The sequence below is a fragment of the Protopterus annectens genome, chromosome 3.part0, assembly GCF_019279795.1.
Source record: "Protopterus annectens isolate FY-2018-M chromosome 3.part0, PAN1.0, whole genome shotgun sequence".
NCBI classification, from domain to species: domain Eukaryota; kingdom Metazoa; phylum Chordata; order Ceratodontiformes; family Protopteridae; genus Protopterus; species Protopterus annectens.
The window spans coordinates 1,421,273,935-1,421,298,342 of record NC_056731.1 but is presented as its reverse complement, the minus strand read 5'-3'; the positions used below and the strand labels follow the sequence as shown (position 1 = coordinate 1,421,298,342).

General features: G+C 34.9%; 1 protein-coding gene across 1 annotated transcript in view; it reads left to right on the top strand.

Annotated features, from left to right (window-relative positions):
* The window catches only part of LOC122796760 (cytochrome P450 7A1), a 710,137-nt gene that overhangs the window by 493,216 nt on the left and 192,513 nt on the right, over positions 1-24,408 (top strand). The window contains exon 4 of the mRNA XM_044065489.1: positions 20,152-20,282. Coding sequence (XP_043921424.1) covers positions 20,152-20,282 — 131 coding nt within the window. The remainder of the gene's footprint in view (positions 1-20,151; positions 20,283-24,408) is intronic.

Genomic DNA, 24,408 nt, shown 5'->3' with positions numbered 1-24,408 from the left:
TACACCAAATCTTCCTCAAGTGTGTCCTGAAACACTTTGCCATGCTGCTTTAACCAGAAAAGTTAAAATAACAGTGATATATAACTTGCACAACCATTTATAACAAAACCTACACAACAATTATACATTTACAAAAAGTATAATTGATAATGGTTGCTTATTCATCCAGCAGTGTAGACAAATATGCCTGTACCATTATCTATTGATAGACAACAAATTTGCTAGTTGCTCAATAATTCCACTTCCCTCCCCAGAGTTATTATCTCACAAATACATCAAATACATTTAAGCTTTTTAAATAAAAATACTTTCAGTTTAATCATTAGAGTTGTCATTAAGTCTTTATAGTGTCTTACATTATTTCTGCTTAGTTCAAAAAGCTTGTGAAAACTATTCTAACCCCAGCCCCACTAAACCCTTAACTCATACACTTACTCTTATCTTTTACTGCTCTTAAACAACAAAACTGGCTCGAACTCCCAAATCTCTTAACACTAAACCAACTTACTCTCACCCACAAAATTATTCAAAACACAAATGACTGCCTTGCAGTTTCAACCCTGGTCAAACTACATGTCAGTAGCAGACCCCTTAGATCTACCAGCAGACCAGTGCTCAAAATTACACAGTCTCATAACACCCACCGAGACTCCATCTACTCAAACAAAATCGCTAAGTACTGGAATTCCCTCCCACTCAAAATTCAAAGCACTCAGTCCTATCCTTTATCTTTTAAATCAATAGTAAAAGAACACCTTAAAAATAACTGGACTTGCCACTGTTGCTCTCCTGGTTAAATTCTAATGTTTTCTGCACCACCTTGCCTTTTCCCATACATACGTAGCTTTTTCTTTCTTCATGCATCAGTGTCAGTCTACTCCTGCTTAAAATCCTTTCTTTACTTCTGCTTCTGGATTCTTCTTAGTCTTGCCCTCTTCTACTCACTAATATTTTTCTCACAATTTCTATCTAATAAACAACTATCTATCTTTCTCTCACTTCTTAATCAATCTGTATTTCTTTGATAAGCCTCTGAGTTCCACATGTAAATTATTAATATAGCTTTAACATCATATATTATACACCAGTGTGTTCTCATATTCTTCAAATACTGTAAATGCTGTTCTGTACTGTTGAATCTGCTTAATATGTATCATTTCATGTTTGTTTTAGTCCACTGTCTAATTTTTGCACTATATGTTGTTGGAGCTTTTCTCCCTGGGTCTCCGCTGAAAACAGGCTTCCAGCCCAGTCGGACATTATCCGGTAAACAAATGTAAAAATAAATAAAATAAAACTCCATCAGTGCAAATTTGTGTGTATATATATATATATATATATATATATATATATATATTTATATATATATATGTGTGTGTATAGACACACACACACACACAAATACACACACACACACACACACACACACATATATATATATATATATATTTACTTTAAAATATGGACTTACTGGAATGTCGACTTTCAATTCATCAAGATGACAATGCAGAAACTTCAGAACACCGAACTCCTGGAAAATCGCAATCTCACTCTGGGAAACTAACCACTGGGCCACCAATAAGTACAATATGAACGGAAGCAAAATAAACCTACCAACGTGTGGGGCTTTGCCCCCACATACCCCACATGTGTGGGGACTGTGCCGCCCCCAACTAAATATACCAACTCTGAGATCGCACTACAGTGGTGAACAGGGCAAAGCTCAGCAGGGTGGCACAGTAGTTAGTTTCCCAGAGTAAAACTGCAAAGTTCCAGGAATTCAGCATTCTGAGGTTTCAGCGTTGTTGTCTCGATGATTTGAAAGTAGATGTTCCAGTAAGTCGATGTTTTAAAGTAGACCCATGTATAATATATATATATATATATATATATATATATATATATATATATATACACACACACACACACACACACACACACACACACACACACACACACATACACACACACACACACACACACACACACACATATATATATATATATATATTTATATATAAATAAGGTAACCCGGTCACCAGCACGATAAATAACCTTGAAATTAGACAGTATGATGACCCAGAAGGTAAAACAGTAAAGCATAGAACCGAAGCTGCCACAGGAAACAGAAGTTTAATCCACAAGCCACAAACAGTTCACATAAACACCTCCAAATACACAGTGCGTTTTTGTTTCTCCTATTTCATCAGATGTGGGCTGCTTCCAAAGCTAACACCTTTTATAGAGCACATTGTTTCAATTAAGAAATCAGCTTTGCTAAGCAATCAACTTGTAAGTGAGCAAAAGTGAAAAAAAATGCTTTTGTGCTTTTAACCTGATGTTAACATTTTATGTTTTATATGATAAAAATTTAAAGGTGTGTGTCAACTGTTTGTGGCTTGTGGATTAAACTTCTGTTTCCTGTGGCAGCTTCGGTTCTGTGCTTTATTGTTTTACCTTCTGGGTCATCATATATATATATATATATATATATATATATATATATATATATATATGGGTCTACTTTACATGTTTGACTCTTCAGAAAGTCGACTTTCATATGGCCGAGACCATATGATCGACTTTTGAAAAGCCGACCATGTAAAATAAACACATATCACACACCAAACCTTTTAACTGTTAGCAGGGGGGCTCTGCCTCCCACACCCCCTGTAACTTAAATATACCAACTCTGAGATCACACTACAGGGTGGAAGAGGAAATTTTCCCATTCCACACTGTACAGAGATAGCGGTTCCCCATGGTCGGCTTTTCAAAACTCGATCATATTGGCTATATGAAAGTCGACTTTCTGAAAAGTCGACCATGTGAAGGGGACTTATATATATATATATATATATATATATATATATATATATATATATATATATATATATATATATATACCAACTCTTGAATTAGGCTAATCTCTTGGAGAAAAAAAGGAGTTCTGTCCTACAGTTTGCCACTGGAGACTACAAAAATAAAAACAAAATAAGCACTAACTAAATATAATGTTGTACATCTATTCAAAGTATTATAGAATCTTCTCACTCTGAAGGCCCATACAGCCCTCTGACTTTCCTCCCTGCATCCATAGGTCTACAAAACCTCTGAATACCTCTCGTGCTACATCCAGGTACCCCCAGTGTGACCTTTTGCCAGGTGAGTCTTGTGAATCCTCAAGAAGTTGTCCTCAGTAATTGTCTTGTAGCCCCCGGGAAGTGATGAATCCATTTGAAAGGTATCTGCATGGAGCCAGAAGCTATCAACTTTACAGCAAGCCAATCAATGTCCCTACCTTACAGAGTGTCTTGTGCAATAACATAAAATACATCATTGCTGCCCCATGTAATCTGAAAAGATGGCCTATGAGGCTTCTGTTTTCCATCACTGGTCACACAGGCATACGGTTTACCAAACTCTCCCATGAAATAAGAGAGCTGTTCTCTGGCCACTCCATTCTGTGACCTCAGGCATCCCTGCCAGTAGCTAGGGACTGTTAGAGAACTTTGGTTGCTACTTTTGCATCTGATGCCCTGCTTATGCACTATCAGGCTGACCCAAATCATTGTAAAATATTCATTAAGAAATGGTATGAATAACCATATTTATCCATGCCTCATAGACCAAAGTCCTTCTGCCTGTTAAGCAAATGTTATAGAGAGTGAGATCTAGGAGTGCCGCCACCTCCACCATCACTCTATGACCAGCTGCCCACACGTTACTGAGCACTTAGGTCAATATTTAACATTGCTTTACATATAGAAAAATTGTGCAAAAGAATAATGTAGTTATTAAATACTAAATACAACAGTTAAGATTTTTAACAAGAACCAAAAGTGTTATGTCCATTTCTTTGTGACCTGGCTTGTTTTGCCTTAACATGTGCCAATCTCTGTCTTTGTGTCATATGTTCTTTAATAGTCACTAAAGTCATCATTTTACAAAGATCTTCTGACCATGTTCAGTTTATTTAAGGCAAAAAGCTCTGATGATTCACTGTTCTCCAATACTGCACCTTTTTTTTGAGGTTTGCAGTCTAAACTGACTTTTCCAGTCATTTGGAGGTTGTATTCATAAATAGCTCAAAGTGCCTCCTTTGAATTAGCTAAAGTATCCTGTCAACTGTGAAACTATACTCTAAACACTGTTTAGTAAAACATTCAAAACCACAGCTTTCTCAACTGACATTATCCAAAACCAGGAAGTATAGTCTTTGCTGCATAATCTATAGATTGTAGTCATTATCAAAGCACACTCACTTACCTCCAAACTTAAAAAAAAAATCCTTTGGTGCCAAAGCAAAAACAGAATTTGACCTTCCATATTAGACATTTTAAATCTCATCAAAATATGGTAGAGTGATTGTACTATTCCAGATGTTCCAGGAGTGAAATGTGTCTGAGCTCACTTAAGTTTAATTTGTCCAGTAAGCAATCATGTCTGGCTTTTCAATTTATCCTGTATAAAAGCTACATAATCCTCTCCTTTTTTCTATGAAACTCCCATCATAAGTATTTTTTTTCTCTTGTGCCATGTCTTTATTATCTACTTACTCCTCCTTCATTGTTTCCAGTTCAGTTAAAATTTAGGCTCATTTTTTTTTCATTAATTCCTGCTTTTCCTTTTGAAATTCCTCAACAGACACCATACATGAGTTCATAAAACCTGCTTTCTCTACCTCTTCAGCTTCAGTAATATAACTAGTAAGTTCCTCAAATACTTGCCTGATTTCACTTTTGAAGACTTTTATTAACTTAATTTATGGGGCATCTGCCACCATTCTCCCTTGCAAATTTTCTGACAGGACTTTGGTGAGTCCAATTACTTCACATTCATTTCCCATGTTGTCTGCCTTGCTAATCAACAACTTCTGTAATTCTGGTTATTTTTCTGTTGCATTGTTCCTATTTTTTATCAGGCCTACTCATTCAGTAGGCTTCCTTATCACATCTTTAAAATATAAATGCCAGACATTTTCTACTTTAAACACTCAACTGAAAATGAATGCAAAAATTAAGCAGTAACCAGGGAATATTTCTTCTCATGACAGCACCATTGCTGAAGTCCTATTTTTTGTATTTTTTTTTAATATTCAGTTTGTTCTGACTGCAAGAGCTACTGTCTTGGATAACTCTTGCTCATAACACAAAATTACTACTGTCCATATCCAGTAGCAATTGACCTAATGTTGAAAAATGCTGGAAATGAGAGTTGTAACTTATCAAAGTGTCATAATTCATAGTGATTCAAGCCTGTTTGCATGTTCATGTACTGCTGCTGCATCCATGGGTTTGATGTCTTTCCTTAAACAGTTTGCTCAATTCCTCTTTATTAATTCTTCACTAAGCATGTAGAATTTTCAAGTGTGACACACATATAACCACTCTATGACATTTTAATGAAGTTATTTTGGTTCCCTGTGGACATGCTTATAAAACATAAAGTATGACAGCTGTAATTGGTGCACAGCTTATTTATAGTAGACACTTGATGTATGTGCATATGTGTGTGTGTGTGTGTGTGTGTGTGTGTGTGTGTGTGTGTGTGTGTGTGTGTGTGTGTGTGTGTGTGTATACACCCCAAAGAGAAAGAGGGTTAAAGAGGGAAAGAGAGCGAGAGATGAGCACCGTCAGTCACTGAGTCAGTCATTCGAAATGGGAAGCATCTTTCTGATCTTTCCTGTGTCCTATTTTTTTAGACTTAACAAGAATGTTGTGTTGATTCTTTTAAACTCTAGTGTAGTATAAATACTTCTTCCAATAACCTCCAAATTTAGGTACTAGTTTAAGCCCACATAAAATGATGATAACCACATATTGAGCACTAGAGGATTTTAGTTTATCAAAAAAGATTGGATGCTGGGTGTCGAAGATGGCTGCACACTGATCAACAGTTTAACTTCAGCTCGCCCAGTGTGAAAAAAATGAAACCCAGAGATAAGGAGTAGTAATTTTGCCAGCTTTAGTAAAATTCATTTACTGGCTAGTAAGCACACTACCTGGATGCCAGCAAAGAAGAAACTTAGAGAGCCTGGAAGAAAATTAGCTAGAAAAGATAAAGAGAAAACACTGAATGGGAAGAATCTTGCAGCTGTTCAGCAACAAGAATTTTGAGTTCCACCTTGGCACAACAGATGGATTCCAATAATTTGGAGGAAAATATAAATCAAATGTGCTCAGAACTGATTCAAATAAATGAAACACTGAAGGAGTATAGCATCTCAAATAAAGGCTGTGAAAGGGAAGAAAAGTTAAACAGCTATTCAGACAAACTGACATAACTGCAAAAATCAGAGGTGAAAATGAAGCAGAGGCTGGCTCAAGAAGAGCTGTTTCAAAAATGTTAGCATTTATGGACAGTGCACACAGAGAAAAACTGAGATTTTCTGTTGTAATAGAGAAAATGGAAGAACAGACTGTAATAATTTATGAAATCACAAATAAGCAACTGGAGTGGTACTCCTCAGCATGATTTGTTATTCCAAAGGACACATCATGTGTATGCTCAAACCTGACCATGTGAAAGCAGGCAAGACCTCCATTAGTAAAGATGCAACCATACTAGCAGAAAAAGCTGATCCTGATAAATTACAGCAGAGGAGCAAAATATTAAAAATTGGAGACAGTAGAGTGTTTGAGGAAATGATTATTCACTGTACACCAGGCAGAAGAGAAGCAAATTTATCCCAGCAATCAGGGAATGTTGAGAAGCAGGTATGAGATTCTAGCTGCTGTATCCATCTGCCTTCAGTATACTTTTTTCCTGCAGGACCAAAGACACTTTTTATGCAAAACAGGCTAAGGGGGATAAAACAAACGTTTGTCCAACAAAAAGTGAGCCATCAAACAGAAGGAGACTCTGCGTCTCATTCTTCAGATAATAAAGCTCATAGAGAGACTTTGCCAGTGAAACCTTTTCTAATGTTCCAAAGAAAAATGCTCGAAAGACAGAAAAAAAGCACAGCAGTTGACTAAAAAAATTGTGAACCAGAGTCTAGGGTTGGGACATGGAGATGATCAGGAAGGAGATCAGCGAGAGGGGCATGGCCAGCATGGGCACAGTGTAGCATCAGAATTCATTAGCACCACTAAAGGAAATATAATTATACTGGAGTTTTGTCTTCTTTCAAGAAAACTTGGATTTTTTTCTACATATATTGTTAATACTTAACTTCTACTACAGGAATATCTACTAAAAAACTAAAAGTGGACATATTTTCCAGTCAAAAATCTATCAGAAAAATGTATTCTCATCTAAAAAGAATTCCAGCATGAGTCCCACTAAGACAGGTAATCATGACTCCAGCCTTAAAAGAGAACTACAAACTCGAATATCTAACATTCAAGACCTGAATACTAAGACTGATAAAATTGACTCTAAAATAGACAACTTTAGGGAAAAAAACACCAAACAGATGGATCTGATACATGAAGATCTGAAGCAACAAAAAATTCAAATAACCGGTATTGAAGAATCATTGAATGACATAGACGGCAGATTAATGGAGAATGAAAACAACACAGAATTTTTACTCAAACAAAACACTATGTTACAAAACAAGTTGGATGATCTTGAAAACAGATCCCGTCAAAATAATATGAGGATTTTTGGTTTCCCTGAAAATATAGAAGGAAACAATGTGACAAACTTTCTCAATATCTGGTTACCTCCCAGAGGTTATGTCCTTCAGAATAGAAAGGGCTCACCGGTCATTAACAGCTACCAGCAACATTAATAAAAAAACAACCAAGGTCAGTCATAGTAAAGTTTCTCTCTTCATCTGATAAAGAGTTAGTTTTAAAGACTGCCTGGTCCAAGTCTCCTTTGAAATACAATGATTCTATAATTCGTTTTGACAGTGACTATTCAACAATGGTAATTGCCAAGAGAAAGACATGTTTACCTTTAGTAAAAGAATTAAAGAAAATACAGATTAATACTCACCTTTTGTTCCCTGCAAGATTGAGGATTGTCCTTCCTGAAGGACCAAAGATATTTGAAGACTTAGATTCTGCACTGGCATTTATTAAAGCTCATAAACTGCTGGAGAAAATAGAAGAAATGGAATGGGCAAGTCCTTCTCTTAAAAGAATGGCTTCTAATTCCACTTGGAAAACTTCTGAAAAACAAAAGAGACAAAAAATTAAACGAACCAAGTTTATAATGTACACATATGTTTCACTTGTCATATGGACTTTATGTTATTAACCAATCCATTTTTATTGTAATATGCCTTCAAGGTAAGATTTTTTCTTCATCATTTATGATGCATATTCATACAAGTTATATACACACTTTAAGTAAAACTTTTATAGTGTTACTATTATTTACCCTTTTCTTCCATATACAGTCATCATGCATCATATGTTTCTTTTGTGCTTCAGGGTGTGTTCTAAAGATAATTAACAGGCATGTTTATTAAATTAATATATTAACTTTTCTCACACATCATTTTACATGTCAGTAATGACTGCAGAGCTAGCTTTGTTGTTTGTGTCAGTCAGTTTCATATACTGCAGTGCCTTTTAATTTATTATGTGTTTTTTTTATATCATATTTTATTTTAACTTATACAGTCATGCTGTTAATTGTTTTAACCTATATAGTCACTTTGTTGTTGGTAGACATGACAAGCTGGCAAAAGTGTGTTTTATTTATTTATTTATTTATTTTTTAATGATGGAAAAGGGCATATTTAATTTGGTGAAATGTATTGAAATGTACTTGTGATGTTCTTGACCTGCTGTGGTGCTGTGATTCCCTGCTTCATTTGTTGCCTCTGAATACAGTATTGGAAAAGAATCATGTTACTTCCTTTTTTGCTCTAACAGTTGTAATAGGGCCTTGGAAACCTAGCTGTCTCTGAATGCTGCACTCTATACTTAAAAATAACTGTTGCTTTTGTCCCCGCGGATTTCCCGCCGATTTAATAACTAGAGACAATTTCTGCATGTTACTCACCTCGTGCAGGCTATCCACAAGCTTCCACTGCTTCATAATCATCCATTCAACCTGAAAACACCATTAACTTCTTTGCTTCATATTTTCGGCAACGCGACGCATACTGATTGATGTCAGCACTAAGAGACATGCATCTCTAAGAAGTACTGAGCTTGGAAATCGCGAGAAGTAACTTTATTAGCTTAAATGAATGCTATACTCAATATGTTTTAATTTTTTACTTGGTTTAGAGGCTACATGACAGTTTCTTGAATTCCTCATTATGAAATACATAAATCACGATCTCCTGAGGCAAGAAAGCTTGTAGGGAAAAAGAGAAGAATAAGGAGAAAAAAGAAAGAAAGTGCATAAGGTGAAGATATAACTGTAAGTACATCTGTATTCACCAACAGCACTCACAGCAATGTAACTTTACATATATTATTTATGTTAAATTTGTTACTTTGTCATTTTATGTTTTTATAGTATAATTTAATCTATGTCAGTTTTAAGCTATACATTTAATACATTTTGTAGTGAGATTAATCATACTTGTCATCTGCTGATTTGTTAAATAGCAGCCTTGAATACCTGTTTTTATATTCGATCTATAGATTCATATTGTAAGAATAATCTCTGCCTAATATAGTACAGTTACTGTATTTTCTTGAGTTAAATTGCAATAATAATACCGTTCTCTTGTGTTGTAAGGGCTTAACATTAACTCATCAGCAAGCTTATTCATAAGTGGATAGTGAAATGTAAATATAGAGTTAATATCAATTGGTTTCAATAACATCTTAAACTTTTTTAACCTAGAACCATGGTCAGCTCTCACTGATATTTCATCAGGCAAATCATTTCTTGCATAAGATTGTTATAAATTTCATTTTTTTTTTTATTTGTTCACGTCTACACTTATACTTCTAAGGGAAGGATTGTATTATAATATATGAATGCACTAAGGTTGATTGTATTATTTATATGAACATGACAGTTGTTATGATAATATCATTTTGGTCATATATAATCTTACCTGATGTTCAGCAACTAATATAAATTGTTATATAGATAAATAATATCTGCTATTTGACACTAGATATAAGGTTATAGATCAATTTACTCAAGTCTTATTTATTACTTTAAATGTTACAGGTTAATTAAGGCAGTTCTATTAGTTTATTCTATCCTTGGACATATACAATATATATATAGCATGTTTTTTCTTCTTAGCTATCTTTTCGTACTTGATGAGATACTCAAAATATAACCTTATATGTTTAATTGCTAATACTTTCTAGCTCTATTTCACATTTTAATTACATAATATATACTATTAGTGGAGGCTGTGTTTTGCTGCTACTGCTTAAGGATTTGTTCAGTGGCTGATGTCATTGAGACGAGGAGTTTATAACTCCAGGCAGGGAGCTGTATTGTGTTTTTTTAATATGAAACATGTCACCATCTTTACAAAAAAGTTATTTTTGACATCCAGTGTACCTTGTATGCAGAGAAATATTAGATATAAAGTTTATGAAATACATATTTCTTACAATGATTTAAGGTTTATTATTCACAGGTTAAACAATTTTTTTTGGAGTGAGATCCACTAACTACATACATGATACTGATATGCTACTAATCAATCCTATACACATTATTATATATTATGACTACGTTAAGAGGCTTATCAATTAACATAAGTGGTTTGAATAACCCCTATAAAAGAAGTAGTAAGTTCAAATACCTAGCATTACACAAACCAAACATAATCTTCTTACAAGAAACTCACTTAATGAAAGATAATATTAAGTTTCTAGATACAAACAAATACATAATTATTACAAGTTCAGAACATATAAAAAAGAAAAGAGGTGTAGCCATCTTATGGAATAAATCTTCCCCTATACATAAAATAATTAAAACATATCAAGACAGCAGAGGACTGTTATGTTTGGCCATAGCTGAAATAAACAAAAAATTATATACTCTAATAAACAATTATTGGTTCCCAGGTATTGGTACCAATACTGTCAGACAACTTTTAAATCAAATAATATCCCATTCCGAAGGAAACCTTATAATGGCAGGTGATTTTAATTGCATTTTAGATCTAAAACATACAACTACTCCAGGGAAAAGAAAAATTACACCACAAGCTAAGCAGTTAATAAAATTCATGGACACATACCTACTTAAAGACATTCATGACTTTGTAGAACATAACTCATTACAATATACATTTTATTCTAACAGACACAAAACGTTCTCCAGAATAGATAGAATATTATTCTCTACACAGATAATAAATGATCTCGCTAGTAGTAGAATTATATCCTGCCCAATTTCAGATCATAACTATTACATTTGAGCTCAATATTACCAATATTCCCAATGTTCAAATCAAAAGAATTCCGGCATACCTTATACAACTTAAAGAATTCCAATCATTCCTAAAAGAAGAAATATTAAACTTTATAACTGTAAATTCAACTTGCAATACACGTGACATATATGTCTGGGCTTCCCTTAAAGCTTATTTATATGGGCAAATTAATAAATAGTATTACAATAAAAAGAAAGTTTGGGAAAAAGATATCAGAACAATACAGGATAAACAAGATACACTGCATCTCAACAATAAAGATTATCTTACTTCCAAAAATATAAGAGATGAGATAAATAAACTAAACAAAGAATATAGGACTATTCTTCATCATAAAATGAGGATCACTCTCGAAAAATATACATTTCTTGCCTACTCTTTAAATTCTAAACATTTAACCAACTTCAAAAACAAAACCAAAAGACTAAACAAACATAATTACATTAACGATATATACTCTAAAAGGAAGAAAAAGGAAGTACACAGTATACAACATATAATAGAAGAATTTAGAATTCATTTTCATGAAATCAATCAAACCATACAACAAATAGAATTAAAGGATAAAATAAAGGATTTTATTAATAAAAACTTATATAATAAACTAAATAAACAACAAATAAACTTTATTGATAAACAAATCACTTTAACAGAGGTACAAAATCAAATTAATAAGCTTAAACCTAACAAAACGTCAGGAAATGATGGCATCATTTCTGAAATTTATAAGATTATGCCCAAAATAGCTATCTCCCTTTTACATAATGTATATAATGCAGCCCAAAATGATACCATACTACCTCCTTCATGGAAATATACCTTCATATCACCCATTCTAAAATCTAACAAAAACCCTAAAAATTGTTCCTCATACTGACCCATATCCCTATTAAATGTGAATTATAAGATGTTTATGAATATATTCACTGAAAGACTAAAGGCGCTTCTACCTCAGTTAATAGATGATGATCAAACAGGCTTTGTGACCAATAGAAGCACCTTTGATAATATAAAGTAAACACTAGCCCTTATTGATTTTTCTCAAAGGAAAAAAAAGAACTTGACATTAATTAGTCTTGACATAAATGCAGCTTTTGATTCGATTAATTGGGATTACCTGTTCATACTTCTAGAGTGTTTAAACTTATCATACAACTTTGTTAATCTCTTAAAACATTTATATGAAGGAACTTTTGCTTATATTAAAATCAGCTCATACATCGCCAATAAAATTCCTGTCATAAAAGGTACCAAACAAGGTTGCCCCCTTTCCCTATTATTGTTCACACTGATAATGGAACAATGGGCAAATAATATAAGAAATAACACCAATGTAGAAGGTTTGGAAGTAGATAAAGATATAACAGCTAAAATCCAATTATTTGCTGATGATGTACTTATTACCACAAAAGGAAATTACTTTTCTATATTATCCTTATTTAATCAATCAAAACTTTTCAAAAGATTTCAGGGTTATCTTTCAATGATAGTAAAACTAAAATTCTATCCATATACTCAAGAAGAAGCAACAAATCTAATTATTATGTTCAACAAACTCCAAATATAGACCAAATTACATATCTTGGAATTATTATTGTTAAAGATGTTAAATCTATAGTACAACTAAACTATAACAAGTGTTTTGAAAATATCCAAAATTTACTTTCTAAATGGAATAAGATATTATTCACCACAGAGGAAAGATTAACCCTTATAAAAATGATAATTCTACCAAAATGTCATATATTATACAATCTATTCAACTTCTTCCTTCAAAAAAGTTTATTAATAAGTTAAATACTTTATTACTAAAATTTTTCTGGTTTCAAAAAAAAAAACAAGAATAGCATTTAATCAACATCTTAATAGCTGGAATAATGGCAGGATAGCATTTCCAGATTTAAATCTTTACTCAACTTCCTCCATAATCAGAACAATTACATAACTTTTAGACACTTCATATTCAGCCAAATGGAAATTACTTTGGGAATTATCAGCTATGTACTTAATAATGAGGCCCTCAACAGACACGTTAGAAATAATAAGCAATCCTACACTATGGATTTTGAAAGATTATTTTGCCACCTATGTAACTCCTAGTCATACTGCTAGTTACATTCATTATATCATAATTAACTTTAGAAATGTTATATAGAAACATCTTAAATATAAAGAATGTTTTTTTATTATTCCCCATAGCATTCACACAAGAAATTATTTTAACCTCAGATTCAAACAAAATCACCATTTTAAACATAATGAGCTCAAGTTCTGGTTTCAATTGACTTCTGAACATAAGGCTAAATCTGTTGATCACATAATACAGGAATATCAACTGAACAAATCCATGTGGCTAGATATTCAAACACTCATATTATCTCTAGATAATAAACTACACATGACCTCTTCATCCACCAAACATGATCCTAGGATTTTATTACAATTTCTTCAATCAACCCTATTACATAATCATATTTACTCAGGCAAACTTTCTTTCATTTATAGAATCTTAAGAGAAGAAACATTTAGTTGCCCACAAAACTACTGGAACTGTTATAGTTTAATTAATAACAATTCTCTGGCTGATCAAGACAAGGAAAATATATTAAAATCAGCAGGAAAAACAACTTTTCCTTTGAGTTGGAAACTATATACCTGGTGATTCATGAACAGGTCATTTTACACTCGTCAATTAATGGACAAAATTAACAAAAAAACTAAATATATGTAATAAATGTAAATCAAATATAGACATAAATTGGGCTCATATGTTTTATGATTGTCCAACTTTAAACATCTTTTGGGGAAATGTAAATGATTTAGTACAGGCACTTTTCACTGACAACTTTATTTTAAGCAAATCCTTGGTTATATTTAATACACCTGTTCCACTATGTGTTAGAAAAATAAAGTACTCCTTACTTTGAGCAATACTAGCGGTGGCTAGGAAATCCATAAAAAAGAATTGGATATCTGGATCTCCTCCTACATTTTTTGAGTTCAAAAATCTATTAAATGATGTATGTAATTTACAATTAAAAACATAATTTATAGAACAACTAGGAAAACATATGATCATCATTTGTGGGTCAATCTGCAAAACTTGTTGAAAAAGTATTAACTTTTATAATAAGTGCATTTTATTCATTCCTTTCTTATCTGTGATGTATGATATAAACAGAAAGTAATAGTTTATTTCTAATGATTTCACTGGATGTTTTTGTATATACTTCAGTTTTTATAAATTTGTTAATTTCTGTTTATATATATATATATATATATATATATATATATATATATATATATATATATATATATATATATATATATATATATATACATACACATGGGCAACAGATATATGTTAAAATTGTAGACTCACTTTTTTATCTCTCATGATTTCATGTGATTGTATTATGTTATAATTAAAATCAATAAAAATTGTTTTGAAAAAAAGGAAGGAGATCAGCAACATTGACATTACTGAATAAATGTGAGACTATAAAGCATCAGTTACATTTGTGAAGTATAGCTTTACAAGAAAAGGTAACTTTTTTAAATTTATATGTGGACTGAAAAGCATATACCCCACCTTATGTCATTAATGTTTGGAAGGGCACTAAAAGGAAAGAAAAAAGAAAGTAACTGCAAATAAAACAGATTTTATTCTTAACAGTATTTGTATAAAACATTTCATGAAATGAATTGCATGTTATATAGTAAAGTGTTTTCAGTGACTGTTGTATGTGATAAAGATACTAACATAACCAAGTACTTTTTTCTTTTTTAGTTTTAAGAACTGTAGGCATTACAATTTAAAAAGAGAAAAAAAGGCTGGACAAAAACATACTTGAATTAATATGTTGTAATCTTGGTTTGTTTGGTTGGGGTGTGGTGTGTAAAAGTGCACTCTTTATAATATATGTAGAGTTGGGATGTGTTCTCTTACCTTTGCATTAGGTGATTATCTGGATTAATGCATTTGGCTTAATTTAATAACAGTTTTTTTTTTGTGTATACGCATTAGGGCTTCAAAAATAAGAGGACACAGTAAATGTAATGAAAAGTTTTCCTTTAGAAAAATAAATGTTAAATGTAAAATGAGAAGTTTGCACCTGGGGCAGCTGTGCATTCTGTTCTTATGTTTTCATTGATAAAAGCTGACTACAGGTGAAAGTAATAAATCTTGAGAGTTTTGGACATTGCTGACAGAAATGTAAAATTAAAAGGTAGAAGGGCAAACAGCTTAGTAAAAAAATAAAGTTTGAAATTATTGAAAATAAATAAGAGATAGCAGCTTTCTTGGTAACTAAACATGTCAATGCATTTACTAGAACGGTGTATAATCTAGTTTTATTTAAATATAGCAAGTGCACTTTTTCTTAAGGTTAAAGTTAATGTTTTCTGCAAGAATAAAAGCTGTTTTTTTTTACATTTGGGAGGGGAATAATCAAAAGACAAAAACACACAGCAATTACTGTAAGTAGAAGCACTGGCTGTAACATGTACTTTAGCAAGGATACCTTTAATTTTAGATTAGGTAATGCCTGTGGGTGCAGCTGTCAATCTGAGACAATTGTTCCTATCAGGAGGTTACATGTCATTATTTGAAGATGTACATAGTTCTGTGTGTTTGGTTTAAGTTAATAGGTATTAGAGGTGTTTGGGTTTTTTTTTTTTTTTTGTTAGATGGTTTCATTAAAACAAAAAGTCTTGTAAAATGTGACATTGGTTCAGCTAGAGATGACAAAAACAACTTTATAAAGGATCAACCTGCCAAACATTAGTAACTTCATGTAATACAAACACTTGAAATAGACATTTAAAAAAGCTGTCATGTATAATATATGGGAATAACTTGCTATCATAAAGGCTACACTACCCATATTATTTTGAAATGTGAATGTAAGACTATTGGATTATATTAATAAATGCAGAGTGCAACTAGCAATGCTACAGGTGACATATTTGAAAAGAAAGGAGCATGTGAATTTAATAAAGAGAGGATTTCAGGATGGATATTCAGCAGAATATCAGGGACAATAGAAAAGGGGTTACTTACACTAACTGCTAGAGGAGCTCCAATAGTGATAGAAGAGGGGAAAAGATGATAATGGTAGATTTGTGGTAGTAAGGGACTACTGGAAAGGGAGGAGGATTACTCTGGCATGTATTTATATTCTGCAGAAAAATGTTATTATGGAGCTTAAGAAATTTTGGGGAGAAATAACCAGTTTTCAACAGGGAATATTACTTATAGATGGGGACCAGAAGTTGATTTGCAATTGGATCAGGGGACCTAGAATGGAAAAAAATAACAAAAGATGGTAGATTTCTAAAGAAATGTATGAAAATATGTGGCATGGAAGACATGAACTCAGTAGTAGGCACTCAGATTTACATATTATTCCCTAAGGTGCAATAACTGGGCTACACTAGACAAAAATAATTTCACAGGAACATGTGCAAGCTTCAGCACATATCCAATACCTATTTCAGATCATGTGCCAATAACAACAAAAATAAAAATGCAGTATAATGAAGTAAAAATGAGACACTAGTGCTTCCCCACCTACCTGTTAAAAAGTGAATGGCTAGTGAAAATTATTTCAGTGTTATTAGGGTAGACTGAGATTCCATCAGAAGTTAGTGAGTGGAATAAAATGAAAATGGAATTTAAAAAATAAGGTAGAAATAAAAGAAAAAGGGACATGGTTAAGAAGTAACAATAATTATTTAGAGGGGCTGACAAAAGCCAAAGTATTGAAGAATAAGGGAAATCTCACATAACAAGAAGAGGTGCAACTGCAGAGTAATAAGGAGACAATAGGGGAGTATCAGGATGATGTGCATGAGCTTAGAAAGATTGCTGTTAAGCAAATGTTTTCTGATAATAACTCCAGAGCACAAAATGACTTAGGCAACAAAAAGTAGAGTCGTTGCCAAACTTAGGGAGCCAATAAAAAGAAAAATGACCACTGATCCTGTAGACGTATGAGAGATATTTCAAATAATTTATGAAAGTTTGTTTAAAGCAGAAAAATGTGGAAATCAAGAAAAAGAACAAATGGAAATATTTATGGAAGCTTTAACTACGCCAAGGTTAGATAGGAGGAGACACAGTAAAAGTGGTGATGTATAAATCTGCAGGAAAGTCTCCAGGAATGGATGGTATTCCTGCAGAAGTTTGGAAACTAGGCAAGAAGAAAGTGAAAAGGGTGTGGAAGGCTTTGTTTAACAGTATTTTAAAAGGAGGAGAAGCACCAGTATCCTGGAAGAAAACTGTGGTGGCCTAATACCCAAAAACATTAAAGACCCATTAAATCCAAATTTATATAGGCCCATTTAAATTTTTAACCCTGATTAGTCAGTGTTTATGTCTATAATAGCTAAAAGAATGGCAAAGGTGTTGCCAAAATTGGTAGATATGGATCAATGTTGTTTTTTTTGGAGGGAAGGCAAACGTTTACAACATTAATATAACAAGGATGACTCAGAGGGAAGCAGAATATAAGATAATACTGCTGCTGATGGTGGGTATTGATGCAGAGAAAGCATTTGACAGAGTAAGCTGGGATTTTATGAGTAGGGCAATGTAAGCATTTGCATTCCCTGATACAATAAATAAGGTTAATTAGAAGGATGTATGAGAGATTGAATACAGAAATTAAAGAGGGAGGGTTCCTCTCTGATAAGTTGTATCTGGAACAGAGGGACCAGGCAAGGGTTTCCTCTTTCTTCTTTGTTATTTACATTATATTTAGAACCATTGGCAAAGAAATAAGGGACTTAGAAATTCAGGGATATAATTCGTACAGTAATCAAGAAAAGTTGGATTTATTTGCAGACATTATTTAGTAACTGATAAAAGCAGCAAAGGACATCTCAGTATTGTGGAACATTTTCAGACAGTGTCATGTCTTTTCAGGATATAAAATTAATGAAGATACAATAAAGGTGATAGCTGTAAACTGTGTACCACCCATTAATTGGTTCAGCAATACCCATATTTATCAGGATAATAAAATTAGTTAATTTAGGAGTATGGATTAAAATGATTATTTTATGGCAGATAAGGATATGTGGGAAGAGACTAAACAAAAGATAATACAAAAACTGAGAAACTGGAAGCTCTTGTTTATGTATATGGATACCAAAATGTAAGCTAAATGTTTTTAGTCCCATTACTTTTATATACAAGTCAGTGATATAATCATAAGTGAAAGACCTGCTGTGATAGAGTTTTTAGTTGAATTTAGACCAGAAGCTTCTGTTGAAAAAAGGATAATTAGTAGGGCATATAAAATATTGCATGATAACTATAAGAATCAGTCAGAAGAGGTCAGTAAAGATTGGGAAGAGAGATTGGATAATTCAGTTATTGCAATTCATGAAACAAAGGGAGGACATATGTGTGTCTCCCCTACATATGCAACAAAGTCTAGAAGATTTAGGATTTTTGTTTGGAAGTGTTTGCACAGGTATTTTTATACCCTAAGTAGACTCCAAAAAATTTTTCCTCAGGTAGATGGCAAATGCTGAAAGTGTGATGGGGAAGAAAAAGGTAACATACGTTTTGAGAGTGTAATGAGTCGGCAGACTTTAAAAATAACCTGCCATGTACTCTGTCAGAAATATTGGGTTACAAATGGATGCAACTAAGGAAACTGTTTTTTTATCTCTGATACAGGATCTTAATTGCCTTGAAGTATTAAGGCCTTGTTAAGTTTAATTCTGTTGTCTGTCAAAAAAGCAATTGCTATAAAATGGAAATCAATGTCTATACCAACTGTCTTTGAAGTATACTGAATATTGAAATAGAAATGGAAGAACTAGAAGTGGCATCTTTAGAAAAGAGTTGGAGCAAATTAACAGTAGTTGTAAAGTAATGCTTAGGAGGAGAAGTAAAGTTTAAGGGAAGGCAGGAATTGAGCAATTTATGTAATGATGGATTGATAATTATACGAAAGAATGCATGTGATGCATTCTGTGTGTAACTTGGAACATGTTAACATGATTTGTTTTCTTTTATATAAATGTATGTTTGCCTATGTCTTAAGTGTGAATTTAATAAAGGTGTTAAAAATTGAGTGCTTAGATCTTACAGTAATTCAGTTTTCATGTACACATATTTCTGAAATGACACTTTGCCTTAAAGATGTTCATAGCCCCTCATTTCTTTCAGACATTTCTCTTTTGTTTGTGGTATTTAAAATATCATATACTCCCTGTATTTCTTATTTTGTTATTAATGTGTTTATTTATTTACATTTGTAGAGTTTTATCCATGATGAGTAGTAAGTTGTATCTAACAAGAAATATGTACTGACAACTCAACAGGGATAAGCAAAGTAAAAAATAAATAGGTAAAAAAGTTGTCATTTAAAATGCCACTATCTGTGTGAGGTGATAACAAATGATGTTTTTACATCTGTGCCAGATGGATCTGATGATAAGGTATCACCACAGTAGGGCATTGTGCCATATATTGCCTAACAGCATCTTCTGTCATTAATTTATGTAGTACTATCTCTTTAAATATGTAGAAAAAAATCATTCTGTGGTTTAAAGTGTGCTGCAATTAGTTTGGTTTCTCTGAGTATGTCTCTGAATTTTACATTGATTCTCTCAGAAGTTAGTGCAATGAAGTCATTACTTGGTAGAGATTGCTTTGCCGAACAGATTAAGATGTTTAAAGATGTGAAGCAAATGGCATATTAAACTGCATTAAGACAGAAAGGCATTTATTAATCAGTACTGAACAACTTTAATAAAATGAAGACTTTTAAAACTGATATGTAATACTTTTCTGTTTACAGGACACCTGAAGCACTGAATGCTGCAAAATGTGAGGTTGAGAGAGTGCTTAGTGCAACAAACCAAAAAGTCACAAATGTTAATCATTCAATTAACCTTACAAAAGACCAGCTTGATAGCATGACCACACTAGGTAAGCAATAGATGAAGCAAAGCCTTATCAAACTAAAGTATAGGCATCTAATGGTGATTGTTTTTGGCTTATTTTCTTGCCTGTCTATAAATTATATTATCTGATGCCAGATGTGGGAATCATGATAGCTTCCAGGGCAGACAGCACACACATTCATTATTATGCCCTGGGCATTGCACACAACCTGGCAGTTGATGGAGGGGAAGCCCTTGCGGTTGATGTAGACACTACCCCACTCACCAGGTGGTGCTTTGATGCGTATGTGCATGCAGTCTATTGCACGCACTACCTCAAGGTATTCTACGATTTGGTGGAAGAGACACATATTGCTGATCAACACCTCACGGGTGATGGGGAAATATATGTGCTCACCAACATGTGCTGACATAGCATCCAGGAACTGGTGGAGTACCCTGGATGCTGATGCCTGTGAAATCCCCATCATATCCCCAGTTGGTCTTTGGAAGGTACCTGTAGCTAGTATTCTTAGGCCTACACATACCTTGGTATCCACTGGGATGGGTTCCCCTCTGTTAGTTCTGTGTGTGAGGCGTGGCCGGCACAGCTCAACAATTTGCTGTAGGAGGTCCCTGTCCACCCTCTAGAGCTCCACTATCTCCAGCTCATGTAGCCCTTGGTAGGTTACCCTGGGTCTGTACACTCTTCTCCTTCTCCTCACTGTGGGGTGCTCAGCAGCATTCACATCCTCACCACCCTCAGCCTCTTGCACATGCTGGTTTATGACAGCAAAAGCAGCCCCTAACATGTTTTCTCTTGCTTTCGTTTTGTAAAATTTCCCTGTTCGTATACACCGTTGGTGCAAAGTTTTTGTGAAATAACAAGGGGGAAAGGTGTTTGCATAGTTTATAGTGGTGTGCTGGGCTGGGCTGGTCTGCTGCCTGTGTAATTGGCTGATTCTGATACATTTCACCTGTCAGCAAAGCTAGTTCTCCTTGATTACCTTCCTACTGCTGTTTTCCCTTCCCATTGCCTTCCTGTTTAAGCCTGGGTGCACGCCGCGCAAACAGAGTGCTCAAATGTGCACAGCGCTGCTATTTCCTGGTTTAACTTTCTTTTTCTTCCTGTAACATCTAGTGCATGGCATGCACACCCATTTAGGCTTTGTAAAGAGTGCTAGGCCAGTTTAGGCACACCCCTAGCTTAGCTGTGCTAAGCTAGGAGCAATCCCATGCCATAGGGCCCCAATCCACTTACAGTATGCCTTGCCTGACACACACCCCCATAATTAGATTCATAGGTTCATAGGTAGGTACTAGGCTATCGGCCCTGGGGCCTATACAAGCCCAGCCAAAAAGGTACCCTGGCTTTTGCCACCCATGAAAATTATTTTCCTGTGCCACTGTCGAGCAGAGCCACAGAGATGATCCCGGGGTGAATTTCCTATTTCCCATCCAATCATCAAGATTTTTCTTGAAGAGTGCGAATGAGGAGCTTTGTATGATATAGATAGATAGTTTATTCCAGAGTATGGGAAGTCTCTGGGACAGGAATCTATCCCTCCGGCATGTTCTGTTTATTGTGGTGACAATGTTTAGGTCCCTAGAGCATGTAGCTCGGAGAGATTGGGATTTCTTTAAGTGGAGCATGTCCAACAGCTCTGGGTTTGACATAGCTTTGTATGTTAGGCAGAGATCACCTCTGAGTGGACGATATGTGACGGAGTAAAGCTGAAGTTTTTTGAGATGGTCTGTGTAGGGCATCTGTTTGAGGCTGGTAATCCTCTTTGTGAGGTATTTCTGTGACCTTTCCAGTTGTTGTAGATGTCTTGTGAGGTACATACCAAAAGGGGCGTTGTACTCTATAATGGGTCTAATGAGTGATGAGTAGAGGGGAACAATGACCTCTTTTTTTCTGGATGAGAAACCTTTTGTGATGAGGTGTGCCACATAGGATTTCCTAACTACTGTGGCAATGTGATTATCAAAGGAGAGACTACTGTCCACCTGTGTCCCAAGATCTCTTATCACACTTTCGGTGTTAAGTATACTACCACCTATGTTGCAGTTCATGGGTACAGAGTTTTTGCTAAAGGGGATGACAATGCATTTTTGGCATTGAGCTTGAAGCCATGGCTTTGACACCAGGCATCTGTCTCAGTGAGGCCCTTTTGTAGGATGTCCACATCGTTAGGAGTTTCGATTATGGCTCCTAGTTTGCAGTCATCTGCGAAGTTCATTAGTCAAAGACCTTCAGTGTTAGCCTGTACTTTAGAGAAATAGATACCAAACAGGAGAGGACCCAAGACTGAACCCTGTGGTACTTCACTTGTCACTGGTCTGAAGTCGGATTTGGAGTCTGCTACTTTCACAGTGTGGGTTCTGTCAGTGAGCCAGTTGGCAACCCATCTTGTGACATAGGGATTTATACCTAGTTTAGTGAGTTTATCTATAATTCCAGAGTGGGGGATGGTGTCAAAAGCCTTGGCAAGATCTAGATAGGCTGTGTGAACCACCTTACCCTTGTCTATGGCTTTGGTGACTGCTTCAAAGAAGTCTTATCAGGTTTAGGAGACATGATCTGCCTTTTATAAACCCGAACTGGGTGGGGTCCAGAGTTTGGAGATTACCAATGTCTTTGTTTATACGTTCCATGATGATACGTTCCATGGCCTTGCAGACCAGGCTCGTCAGTCTAATGGGGTCCATGGTGGCTCCCCCCTTGTGGAGTGGGATAAACATCACTGTGCACCATTCTGCAGGCACAAAGCCGGAGGTGAGGCTATGACTGAACATGGTACTTAGGTGGGGTGCCAGTTCATTCTGTAGTTCATGTAGAACGCAGCCTGAGATGTTGTCTGGTCCCATGGATGCTGTGTTCTTGGCTTTGGAAAGTGTGGTTTTTACCTGTGCAGCCGTGATTACAGGAACATTGCATTCTTCCGGTATAGAGATGAGCTCTTTAGGGGTGAGAGGGGGGTAAAGTTAGCACTGAACCTATCTGCCAGGATGTTGGCAATATCAGTTGGGTCTGTATATTTAGTGCCATTGTGCTGTAAAGCAGATCTGAGTGTTGCCATTGAGATTCTTGACATAGCTATAGAATGCTTTGTGGTTGTCTTTAGAATCAGTGGTGATTTTGTTTTCATAACTAGCTTTAGAGGATTTTATCAGGGATCACAGCTTCTTACTGAGGCAGACCAGGGAGCTCCTCCACTCATGGAATTTTACTCTCTTTTGCAACAGTTTCTTCCTTCTGTTGTACAGTTTGTTTATGGCAGGGGACTACCAGATTGGCTTCCTTTTTTTGGAGGATAGTGTCTTGGTTCTGTTTGGGATAGCACGATCCATGCACTCATGCAGAGAATCAAACCTTGCGGTATGCCTGTTGTGACAGGGTGTGGGGACGATAGAGGGTTGAGCCAATTTACAGACTGATGGCAGTTGTCTAAGTAACTTTTGAACCAAGGCAGGGTGGGGCTGTCGATGTTGAATTCAGAGAGGCAGGTTAAGAGTTTATTGTGGGAAACCATATCAAATGCTTTGGATAAGACTAGAAAGGTGCTTATAAAGTGCAATTATGTAGGATTCAGTAGTAGTAACTGTATTGTCCATCTGCATGGGTGTCATGAAGTTTACCACTTCTGTCTTAAGAAGCATGAAGTTGGCTTTGGAGAAATTTTTTACCATGGTTTCCTTAATGGGGGGTGGGGGCAGGATGTGGATATCTAGGGTAATTAGCTTATGGTTGGATCGGACCAATGAGGCATTCACTTCAGGTGTGGAACACCAGTCACTCATGTTGGTAATGTGGATAAGTTGATCCAGGGCATTGGAGTTTATGAATTCCAGAAAGCGTTGAGCAAAGGAGTTGGTACATGAGTAGTTTTCCTATATCCTAGTCTTGCACCCAGCTATTTATACTCTTCACTCTTGGGACCTGCTTCACACCCTGGGGAAAACTGGGATTCACTATCCCTCCCCTCATTTGCATAGGATTTCCTGCTAATGCATAGTTACATGTCCCACACTGAGCCTTCCCCCTTAGCAAACATTACTCACTGGCCAGGTTGTCTTCTGCCTGCTATTGACTTGCATGGCAGAATACTGCTTTTCGTTAGAATGCTTATTTTAGGTTTATTTTATTATTTCCCCCCCCGATCCCGTTT